The 12,500-nt window shown below is 34.3% G+C and overlaps 1 protein-coding gene across 8 annotated transcripts in view; it reads left to right on the top strand.

Moving 5' to 3' along the window:
• The window catches only part of LOC137640205 (peroxisomal sarcosine oxidase-like), a 131,323-nt gene that overhangs the window by 78,657 nt on the left and 40,166 nt on the right, over positions 1-12,500 (top strand). For 4 of the 8 annotated variants that reach the window (XM_068372744.1, XM_068372743.1, XM_068372745.1 and 1 more), the window contains 4 exons: positions 5,912-6,033; positions 7,293-7,444; positions 11,676-11,813; positions 12,414-12,498. In XM_068372744.1, the coding sequence (XP_068228845.1) occupies positions 5,935-6,033; positions 7,293-7,444; positions 11,676-11,813; positions 12,414-12,498 (474 nt within the window). In that variant the 5' untranslated portion in view covers positions 5,912-5,934. The remainder of the gene's footprint in view (positions 1-5,911; positions 6,034-7,292; positions 7,445-11,675; positions 11,814-12,413; positions 12,499-12,500) is intronic. The other 4 variants (XM_068372748.1, XM_068372746.1, XM_068372749.1 and 1 more) reach the window with 1 other exon arrangement.

Below are 12,500 nucleotides of genomic sequence, written 5' to 3'. Positions count from 1 at the left end.
CGTCGGATATTGGCGTCGCATTTCTCTAGTTACTTCGGATATTGGCATCGCATTTCTCCAGTTACTTCGGATATTGGCATCGCATTTCTCCAGTTACTTCGGATATTGGCATCGTATTTCTATAGTTACTTTGGATATTGCCATCATATTTCTCTAGTTACTTCGGATATTGGCATCACATTTCTCCAGTTACTTTGGATATTGGCATCACATTTCTCCAGTTACTTCGGATAATTGTATCGTATTTCTCCAGTTACTTTGGATATTGGCATCACATTTCTCCAGTTACTTCAGATATTGGCATCACATTTCTCCAGTTACTTTGGATAATGGTATCGTATTTCTCCAGTTACTTTGGATATTGGCATCACATTTCTCCAGTTACTTCGGATAATTGTATCGTATTTCTCCAGTTACTTTGGATATTGGCATCACATTTCTCCAGTTACTTCAGATATTGGCATCACATTTCTCCAGTTACTTCGGATAATGGTATCGTATTTCTCCAGTTACTTCGGATATTGGTATTGCATTTCTCAAGTTACTACGGATATTAGCATTGCATTTCTCCAGTTACTTTGGATATTGGCATCGTATTTCTATAGTTACTTCGGATATTGCCATCATATTTCTCAGTTATTTCGGACATTGGTTTTGCGTTTCTCTTGTTACTTCGGATATTGGCATCGCATTTCTCCAGTTACTTCGGATATTAGCATCACATTTCTCCAGTTACTTTGGATATTGGCATCACATTTCTCCAGTTACTTCAGATAATGGTATCGTATTTCTCCAGTTACTTCGGATATTGGCATCACATTTCTCCAGTTATTTCGGAGGTTGGCATCACATTTCTCTAGTTACTTCAGATATTGGCATTGCATTTTTCCAGTTACTTCGGATATTGGCGTAGCATTTCTCTTGTTACGTCGGATATTAGCATCGTATTTCTCTAGTTACTTGGGATATTGGCATAGCATGTCACTAGTTACTTCGGATATTAGCATCGTATTTTTCTAGTTACTTTGGATATTGGCATCGCATTTCTCCAGTTATTTCGTATATTGGCATCGTATTTCTCTAGTTACTTTGGATATTGGCATCGCATTTCTCCAGTTATTTCGTATATTGGCATCGTATTTCTCTAGTTACTTTGGATATTGGCATCGCATTTCTCTAGTTACTTCTGATAATGGCATTGCATTTATCCAGTTATTTCTGATATTGGCATCGCACTTCTCTAGTTACCTTGTATATTGGTATCTTATTTCCTTAGTTAATTCGGATATTGACATCACATTTTGTCAGTTACTTAAGATATTAGCATCGCATTTATTCAGTTACTTTGGATATTGGCATCGCATTTCTTCAGTTACTTCAGTTATTGGCATCGTATTTCTCTAGTTACTTTGGATATTGGCTTCGCATTTTTCTAGTTACTTTGAATATTGGCATCGCATTTTTCTAGTTACTTCGAATATTGGCATCGCATTTCTCTAGTTACTTTGAATATTGGCATCGTATTTTTCTAGTTACTTCTGATATTGGTATCACATTTTTCTAGTTACTTCTGGTATTGGTATCGCATTTCTCCAGTTACTTCTGATATTGACATCGCACTTCTCTCGTTACTTCGGATATTGACATCGTATTTCTCTAGTTAATGCGGATATTGACATGACATTTCTCCAGTTACTTCAGATATTGGCATCGCATTTTACTAATTAATTCGGATATTGGCAACGCATTTATTCAGTTACTTTGGATATTGGCAACGCATATCTCTAGTTACTTCGTATATTGGCATCGGCATCATATTTCTCTAGTTACTTCGTATATTGGCATCACATTTCTCCAGTTACTTTGGATATTGGTTTCGCATTTCTTCAGTTACTTTGGATATTGGCATCGCATTTCTCCAGTTACTTCGGATATTGGTATCGCATTTCTCTAGTTACTTTGGATATTGGTATCGCATTTCTCTAGTTACTTCTGATATTGGCATCGCATTTCTCCAGTTACTTCGGATATTGGTATCACATTTCACTAGTTACTTCTGATATTGGCATCATATTTTTTCAGTTACTGTAGATATTGGCATCGTATCGATCGTAAGTTCTTATTTCTTTGTTCTTGATAAATGTGGTGACTTTTTCTTTTGTTATATTTATTGAATCTCGTTAGTTGTATCTTTGTATCTGGTGTAACACTGATCTTATATTGAATATATGTAAATGACCTAATTATATTTTTTATTTTCTTTTTAAGGAAGTCTATTAGTTTTATTAGCCAGTTCTTGATCGCTGTAACCCTCTGGTAGTCTTTGTTCAATTTACATTTCCCATTACAGTATTCCATGTAGGAGACGATACAACTTATTTATGTCTGTTGTTGCTTCCAGGGGCTTTGTCTTATAATATTGTTTTTTTTTTCCTTCTTAATAGGTATTTATATTGGCATAATAGTTTTCTATTCTACCCCTGTATTTTGAGTTTTTCACAGATCCCATTCTATTTCTTTACGTTCATTTCCCTGTTTAACAGTTATAGTCTTTTCCATTAGTGGACACAAGTTTTCATATTCTAATTAACTCACCCTATTATATATGGTCATAAGGCAGTCGACACACTCACAGAGCCCAACAAACGTTGGTTATTGTGACCACAAGGAGTATTGATAACGTCTTTTATTTTCTTTGTAACTTCGTCAATAAATACACAAGGAGATAAGTTAGATTTATATCTAAAGCTTACTTTTTCACCATTGCGTGATTCTTTAAAGGTAATCTAAAAGCAATAAGCTTGTGGACTGGAGAGATAGCGCCCTTCGCTTTCACATTTATATCAGATACAATATTATTCATTCCATCACTTAAAACTAGTCAAAGTAGTTGCAGAATCAACATAATTGACCAGTTGATATGATTCCAATAGCTCACTAAATGCTTAAGCATCGTGATTTGGAGCGTCATCCATCTAAAAATTGAAGTCTCCACACATAAGAAATTACATTTTTTCCACGATAATCATCTAAATGAATATATCAAACTCCTCGAAAAAGATATTAGTATTTGTTCTCGGAGGATTGTAAACTGTTACAATACATTATTTTCTTATGTAAAGTTTAGTTCTAAACATTCAAAACTTGTTACACTACTACCTTTTATCATTTTGGGATTAGTATAGCCTTTGTGAATGAAGATCCAACTTGCCCTACATAACAACAGTTATGACGCCGACCATTTGGTAACATTAAAAGTAAAGATTTTCCTGACATGTTGAAGGTTAGCAGAGCCAAACAACAGCAATGATTCAAACCTCCTTTGTAGCTCAAGAATGTGAAGGTAATTCAAGCCGATGAAAAAGCCTCTTAATAATTTTACAAGAATTAGCAGAATTACAAAATTATTTTTAGTCATTAGTCACTCGAGAGAATAATTTAGGTCCTTGATCCCTAAAATAATTGAAAATGATACTTTGGTAGTCAAGTGATAACTGAGGTGCTTCATCTATAATTGAAATTATGGAAATTAACTTAACACCAATCACTGATATATTTAGTTCTCTGTGCTGTAGATTATCTACGACGACTACGTGCATTAAGAACTATCGCATTTTAACTGTAATTTTGTTAAATATGAAAATTCAGTATATAGTTAGTTTAACATCCAACGGCTTAATCCAAAAGTGTGTGTATGGTAGAGTTGCAAATATGTATGAAAAATTACAGTAAACGAAAGACTTTTGGGGACTAAGTGGCCCCTTCGTGTTGAAGTAAATTTGTAGGCGGTGCATAGAATTTAAGCTGAGTTATAATGTATAAATAACTAGGATACTATGCTTGACTAGATGATTACATGCCTCTTCAGATTACAAGATTGCTAATGGAGTTAAATTGATATTAATGTTAATGTCACCAAGTTAGTAACGAAGAGGACGGCCCCTCTACTGTAACTTTGCTACTAAATGTGAATGGCAGAACAAATTACGAATTGTAGATTACGAATATTCTGTTGAGGTTATCTTACTAATACAGTTAAATCATTTATAATTTGGTTATGATGTTTGTCAGTTTTACGAACAAGTTTGTCTGAAGATGTACTGTATATTCTATTTCTATACCTCGAGAAAGGCACAAATGCGAGAAATTGACACTTATACTTCCAAGAAAGAGCAAACCTCGAATCTATTTACTTTTACTTTTACTTTGAGAGCTGCTTTTCTGGTCCTATACAGCTGGGGAAACCCTATTCTTTTCAGGATTTACTTTGAGAGCTGCTTTTCTGGTCCTATACAGCTGGGGAAACCCTATTCTTTTTAGGATTCACTTTGAGAGCTGCTTTTCTGGTCCTATACAGCTGGGGAAACCCTATTCTTTTTAGGATTCACTTTGAGAGCTGCTTTTCTGGTCCTATACAGCTGGGGAAACCCTATTCTTTTTAGGATTCACTTTGAGAGCTGCTTTTCTGGTCCTATACAGCTGGGGAAACCCTATTCTTTTTAGGATTTACTTTGAGAGCTGCTTTTCTGGTCCTATACAGCTGGGGAAACCCTATTCTTTTTAGGATTTACTTTGAGAGCTGCTTTTCTGGTCTTATACAGCTGGGGAAACCCTATTCTTTTTAGGATTTACTTTGAGAGCTGCTTTTCTGGTCCTATACAGGTGGGGAAACCCTATTCTTTTTAGGATTTACTTTGAGAGCTGCTTTTCTGGTCCTATACAGCTGGGGAAACCCTGTTCTTTTCAGGATTCGGGACCTTGTCATTATATTATATGCATCCCAAGGCATTCGGCATTTCACGCCGCATATTGCTTGTTTATTGTGAAATCCATACTATCGAAACAAGGTGAGGTTCTTCCAGAAACCTTGTTGGACAAAAGAGGTGTTAATAACGGAAAATTAACTCTAAACAAACAAAGAACAACACACGTGGCAAATGGAAGCGTTTTTTTTTTTATCAACGTTAAACAAAATTTGCTTGCTGTAAGTGTTGTCTAGAGTAAAAATCATTCCGGTGAAGAATTGCGGGAAGGAATATATTTAATGTGTCTTTTTGAACCCATTGCTTAGGAGCACCGTCCTTATTGTAAGATATGTAAATTTTAGCATAAATACTATTCATTGATTAATGTGATCAAAAGTCCTTGAATGGATGTTATTTATTAATGTGCATGGAGGTATAGCATTCACGCGATGTTTGGCCAGTTGACTGACTAAATTGGCAAAGTATTGGTAATTGATCAGCTCTGACTTATCTGTGCTCAGTTGACTGATTAAAGTGGGCCAAATACATGTAATTGGTTGGTGTTGACTTTTTTGTACTAAGGGTTACTGACTAATTTGGAAATATATTAGTTATTGGTCAGTTCTGACTTCTTTCTGTGTTCAGTTAACTGACTTAAATTGGCATAGTGTTAGTAATTGGTCTGTTCTGACTGTGGCCAACATCGAATATTGTTTTTCTTTGGTTTAGAATCGTTTACACACATAAAAATGTCCTAGAAAACTATATAAAATTTTTATGGTGTGGTAAGTCTGTTTTTTTTTATCTTGTTCCCAGAACTAATATCTGAGAAATTTCAGAACCTCTTGGATTAAATCTCTTGTGGTAATCATAGTGTTATTCAAAGTGCACGAATTGTTGGTAATTGTACAAGTTGATTGTACATTTCAACTTCTATACAGGTGCATATTGTTGATAAAATCAAGAAAAGTATCGTTTATTGCTGCCTTTTGCTTTGTTTTGATCATGACCAAGGATGTTTTAACGTGTATATAGGAGTTACGTGATAAAGTAAACAGATACCTATGGAAATCATATGGAATAGAATAGACACAATGACATATCAAAACTTAATAATCAAATAATTATGTTATCACATCCTTTTCTTTGTGTATCATTTCCCACAGACGTCAAAGATCCAACCACTGCCATGGATTATGAAGTGGCTGTCATTGGTGCTGGCGTCATGGGATCGTCTGCTGCGCATTATTTGGCTAAAGCGGGAAGAAGAACGGTTCTCATCGACCAGGTAAATTTGTAGTATTTTCATTTCAGCATGTCAAGGTTATTCTTTTGTTTTTTCATTTCAGCATGTCAAGGTTATGCTTTTGTTTTTTTCATTTTAAAATCGGTATCAGTAAATTAATGCCTGGGTAGATATATAAATTAAATGAGTTTGAATTTAATTTATTTATCTAGTCTTCTCCACCTCTTAACCAGTTGATTCCATGTTAAAACATAATTGTTACCTTTTATTACCTCCGCCAACGAAGTTTGAAGGAGGTTAGGTTGTAGCCCCGGTGTATATTTGTTTGTTTGTTTATTTGTTTGTGAACAGCTTCCTGGTCGCAATTTTAATCGTAGAGTAATAAAACTTGCAGTGATTAACTTATGTAAAAAGCTGGAAATTATTAAATTTTGGAAAGTCAATGTCAAAGGTCAAGGTCACGGTCAAGCAAGCTGTCTAATTCATTTAATCAAGTCATAAGTTTGGACATCGTTGTCACAGCGACTTCAAACTTGGATCATATTGGAGGGTATGAAAATCCACGCAAATTCATGCATGTTAAGGTCGAAGGTCAAGGTTGAGAAATAAGCTGCCGCGGCGGTGGTCTGCGCTCTACTGAGTGCCCTTCTAGTTGTAATATGCGAGCGAAAAATATACAAGAAGGATTTTTCGTTATGAAGTTACAAAATTCTTACTCTATATGCAGTGAAGATGGAACAAACTAGTTATTCGATCATTTGATTTATGGTCGAGGTAAAAATACGCAGTATTCCACATTTCTAAATATTCATTTTTGATAAATTTGGGTTAATTCCTCACTTAAACACAGTTATAACTTTTAATGTGACACAGTTGTCCCAGAAAATGTATTTATTCACAGTTATCAAGTTCTTAACTTTCTTTGCCGTATAACTTTTTCTCGTATTATTTAACAGGAAATTGATCAGCTATTAAATTTTGTCTCTCATTGTCATTACAGAAAGTATCACACATAAATGAAGTTAGCCATTTTCATCAGGGTTGAAGTTAAATAGACTTTGTTCTGTTAAAGTATTATGCTTTAATAAATGTATATATTAGGGGAATTAGGGTCAAATCTAGTGTGTTGTGTTGCCAGTAAATACGACAACTTATAAATAAAAATGTTCTCTTATCAATTGACATCCCCTCCATTTGCATTACTATGAACCCAGATAGTTTATATTTACAAAGCAGCATTTAAAGATAAAAAGAATCAACCGTTACGTCGTAAGAGTACCCAAATGAGACCTCATTTGCAGTTTCCTTTGCCCCATGCCCGTGGTTCGAGCGGAGGTCATTCCAGGATCACCCGCCAGGCCAATTACGGATCCCCAGCGCTGACCCCGATCATGCTGCACTCCAACAAGGAGTGGCTTCGTATTGCAGAGCAAGCGGGCATTGACCTTCTTCGGTGAGACTTATCGTTGTTGACTTATATCGACTCATCTTGGGGTTTTATTCAAATGAACCTTGTGATCCATTTCTTTTGATATATATATATATATATATATATATATATATATATATATATATATATATATATATATATATATATATATATATATATATATATACATACACATATTATTTGTATTATTATTATTATCATTATTATTATTAGTAGTAGTAGTAGTAGTAGTAGTATTACTTGCTAAGCTATAACCCTAGTTGGAAAAACAGGATGCTATAAGCCCAAGGGCTCCAACAGGGAAAATAGCCCACTAAGGAAAGGAAAAATGTAATATTTTAAGAACAGTAACAACGTTAAAATAAATATCTCCTATAAAAACTATAAAAATTGTAAAAAAACAAGAAGATAAATACGATAGAATAGTGTGCCCGAGCGTACCTTCAAGCAAGAGAACTCTAACCCAAGGCAGTGGAAGACCATGGTACAGTTGTAGGCTATGGCTCTACCCAAGACTAGAGAACAATGGTTTGATTTTGGAGTGTCTTTCTCCTAGAAGAGCTGTTTACCATAGCTAAAGAGTTCTTCTACCCTTACCTAGATGAAAGTGGCCACTGAACAATGATAGTGCAGTAACCTCTTGGGTGAAGAAGAATTGTTTGGTAAACTCAGTGTTGTCAGGTGTATGAGGACAGAGGAAAATATGTAAGGAATAAGCCAGACTAATCGGTGTTGCATGTGTAGGCAAAGGGAAAATGAACCATACCCAGAAAGAAGAATCCATTGTAGTACTGTCTGACCAGTCAAAAGACCCGTTTCGTAAAGGCCTTGGAGCATGTGATTCCCTTCTTACTATCTCCAATGCTGTACAGAAATCCCTTGATTGTGGTCTGGAAGTACGTATGATTTGTCTTGATTTTAGTGCTGCCTTTGTCAGTGTTAATCATAAGGCCCTTGTTTTCAAACTCAAACAGTTGGAAGTGGGTGGGTCGTTTCTTAGCATCATTATTTAATTTTTAAGTAATAGATCTCAAAGAGTTGTTGTTGACGGGCATCATAGTGAGTATAGGAATGTGATATGTGGTGTTCCTCAGGGTAACGTTCTTGACCCATTACTTTTCATACTATATACACATGACATGTGGTTTGGCCTAGAAAACAAGCTTGTTGCATATGCAGATGATGGTACTCTCTTTGCGTCAATCCATCTCCTGAATGTAGATCTGGGGTCGCTTAATCCCTTAATAGAGATCTACCTAAAATTAGTGCGTGGTGCATATAATGGGGTTTGAAGTTGAATCCTAACATAACTCAAAGTATGATTTTTAAGTAGGTCAAGGACAGTGGCTCCACAGCATCCGGATCTCAGCATTGATCATGTTACTTTAACTTTGCATGACTTAAAATTTTAGGTGTGATTCTCGGTAACATATATACTTTGTAGAAACTCGTCAGGTCTGTGTCGTCTTCAATTGCACAATAAATTGGCTTATTGAGAAAGTCTTTCAAGATTTTTGGTGATCAATGTATTCTGAAGAAGTGTTCTAATCCTTTCATTTTACCTTGTTTCGAGTATTGTTCTCCTGTCTGGTCTACAGCTGCTTATTCTCTTCTTAATTTGTTGGACAGGAACTTACGGTCTATTAAATTTCTTATTCCTGATCTAGATATTAATCTTTGACACTGTTGTTCAATTAGTTCATTATGCATGTTGCATAAGATTTTTCATAATTCTGACCATCCTCTACATTCAGATCTTCCCGGATAGTTCCATCCTGCTCGTAATAAGAGGCATTCAGTTAATTTCAATAGTCAGACCTTCTACATTATGAGGCTCAATACTACACAGTATTCTAGAAGTTTTATTTCAGCTGTGACCAAGTTGTGGAACGATCTTCCTAATCGGTAGTTGAATCAGAAGAACTTCAAAAGTTCAAACTCGCAGCAAATGTTTTTATGTCGAACAATCTTACATAAGTCCTTTTATAGTTTATATATCAAATATCTGTTTTGATGTTGTTAATGTTTTTAAAATATTTTATTTTAATTTTTCATTACTTCTTACATCGTTTAACTATTTCCTTATTTCCTTTCCTCACTGGGCTATTTTTCTCCGTTGGAGCCGTTGGGCTTATAGCATCTTGCTTTTCCAACTAGGGTTATAGCTTGGCTAGTAATAATAATGATAATAATAATAGCGGTAGTATCTCAACGGGAGGCTGGTGCCCTGGCCAGCGTACTTCCTTCTTACCTACCTACGTATATATATATATATATATATATATATATATATATATATATATACATATATATATATATATATATATATATATATATATATATATATATGTTTATATTAGGTAGATAAATGCATACGTATGTATATATATAATATATATATACATATGTATATATATATATATATATATATATATATATATATATATATATATATATATATATAGTATATATATATATGTGTGTATATATATATATATATATATATATATATATATATATATATATATATATGTATGTATGTATGTATATATTTACTTTGTATGTATGTACACGTAATTGCAAGTTTGTCTATGTATATCTAATTAAATAACAAATAAAATGCCATGATTTTTGAGGAGTAATGAATTAAACGTGGATGGGAATGATTTCAGTATTTCTGTCTCAGGAAATGACACTTTCACTATATGAACAAGAGGTTCTGCTTTTCTCCCTGACTCTTGTGTATTCAGCGTTATTTAATTCTTACTAACCCAATACAGAGTAGTGTCGACAATGCACACCAAGAGGTGTACTGCAAAAGCATTACACAAGGGCCTCTTCAGTGTCCTTTTAGCCCCGATCTGCGCTTAACGTTTAGCCTTCTTTGCTTCCATCATGCTAGCCAGTCTTTCATAACTTTTACTTCTGCGAAGTTTAGCCTAATTGTGCATATAGTCTGAATGGGCTCCCGGTCTCCATTACTCCAAGATAATGCAGCCCTGCTGTTTTCATCTTCTTGCACAGTAATTAGGTGGTTATTTGAATTCTTGGAAAGCAATAATTAGTAAGATATGTTGAGGAAGGCTCATATAAAAAGAAAATAGCTCAGTTTCCTCACTACACGACTTGGAACTGACGTCAACATAGTCAACCAAACAGAATTTGTGATGCCAGCGTACATAAACAGAAGTTCGTGATGCCAGCGTACATTTGATATACTGTATATTCAAAATATACTTAATTAAAAATGGACTAATTACTCAAAAGTGTCCATAAAATATGCAATTTACAAATAGTGATACTTTTGAGTAATCACTCAATTTTTGATTAAGTATATTTTGAATATACAGTATATCAAATTTACGCTGGCATCACGAATTCTGTTTGGTTGACTATGTTGACATGTCAGTTCCAAGTCGTTTAGTGAGGAAACCGAGCTATTTTCTTTTTATAACCTCTTCCCCCTTCTTCAACATATCTTGCTAATTATTGCTTTCCCAGAATTTAGATAACCATCTAATTACTGTGCAATAAGATGAGAACTGCAGGATTGCATTATTTTGGAGTAAATGGAAAGCGTGGTGTTGTAAACAATTACGAAAAGGACTCCCAAAGTTTTCTGTTACGACAGTTATGGCCGTTCCTGATTGTTCGGTTGCTAGAATACACACGGCATTCATCAATCGTAATAAAGGTCTTATTGGTGTTTGTATCTTGTACAACTGTATGTGTGATAATTTTACAAGCCCTTCATTATTTTTTGACAGGGATTGCATATATAACAATTTGCATGCAAAATATTAGAGTTGAGCGATACAATATATACTTATGTTGATAATTAGGCAATTGAAATTGCCATATATTTTTTTACATAACTAACTGCATATCCCTTGATAATGCAATGAAGGATATTCTATCAAATAAATTTCCACTTCTGTGCATTGAAACATTAAAAATAACGATTATTATCTTTCAGATTTCAATCATGTTTCCAATCACGTTTAGGTGTTAGACGATTTAGAAATACGGAATACTGTAGATTTAAAACACACAAATTTGATATTAAGGACAACTAAGCTTATATGATAACAACCCTCTAAAAGCCTTTTAGCAGATCTTGAAAAATCTAATGGCATCCAATAGTTGAAATACCGATAGATAGTTTTAATATGTTTTTGTTCTATTTATAAGAGGAAACGTGATAATTGACTTTGTCTGTGTCTCAAAATTACAGACCTTACCCATTAGTCAGTGTAGGTCCTGGTGACTCCCAATCGGCCGCAGAAAAGCTTGCAAAAATGGAAGAATCCATTCGACACTCGGGGTTCGAACCAGAGATTCCTCCAATCAGAGAAGTGAACGAGAAATACAGGTAAAACAGCAAAAAAAAAAAAATATTTTTGTAGCCTCCCGCTGATGAATTGATTTTAAACATCAAATCAATGCTTTTTGGTTTGATATTTACCTTTTTTCTATGCAAATTCAAATTTTTTGAAGAGTTGTCTGGGGTTTATCCCAGACAACTCTTGAAAAATTTTGATTTGATTATGAATTTCTCCATAAGAAAAAATGCCGAAAGACTATGGATGTTTGCTACAAGGGAAAAAAAATTTGGTTATTTGTATGAACATGAGCCAGTGTTAAGAATAAACTTGATTTCTATATAAGTTTGCTTTTAGGTATTGGTAGTGTCTGACATTACATGTATGAAATGTTTCAGCTAAAGACATTACATGAATAGTGTAATTATAGATTCATAAGTTTTCCTTGCCAAATTTGTTGCAATAGAAAATACATCTATTTGTGCTTTAGTTATCAAAGTAACACTAAATACTAAATAGAGACTTTGTAAATTCGTCTCGCCTTGCTATTGATGAGTCATTAACTAGAAGTCATAATAGAATGAAGAATTTTGAATTAATCTGTAGTATTTAAGAAATATAACATAAACATGTGGTATGTTTTCTTCCAGAACCAATTTCCCGTCGAACTATAAAGCTGTGATTGACCCAAGTGGTGGGGTGCTCTTGGCTGACAAATGCATACAGGCATTCAGGGT

Source organism: Palaemon carinicauda, chromosome 4, assembly GCF_036898095.1.
Source record: "Palaemon carinicauda isolate YSFRI2023 chromosome 4, ASM3689809v2, whole genome shotgun sequence".
In the NCBI taxonomy this organism is placed as follows: Eukaryota; Metazoa; Arthropoda; class Malacostraca; order Decapoda; family Palaemonidae; genus Palaemon; species Palaemon carinicauda.
Note: the sequence above shows the minus strand (reverse complement) of the source record. Positions and strands in the feature narration are given on the sequence as shown.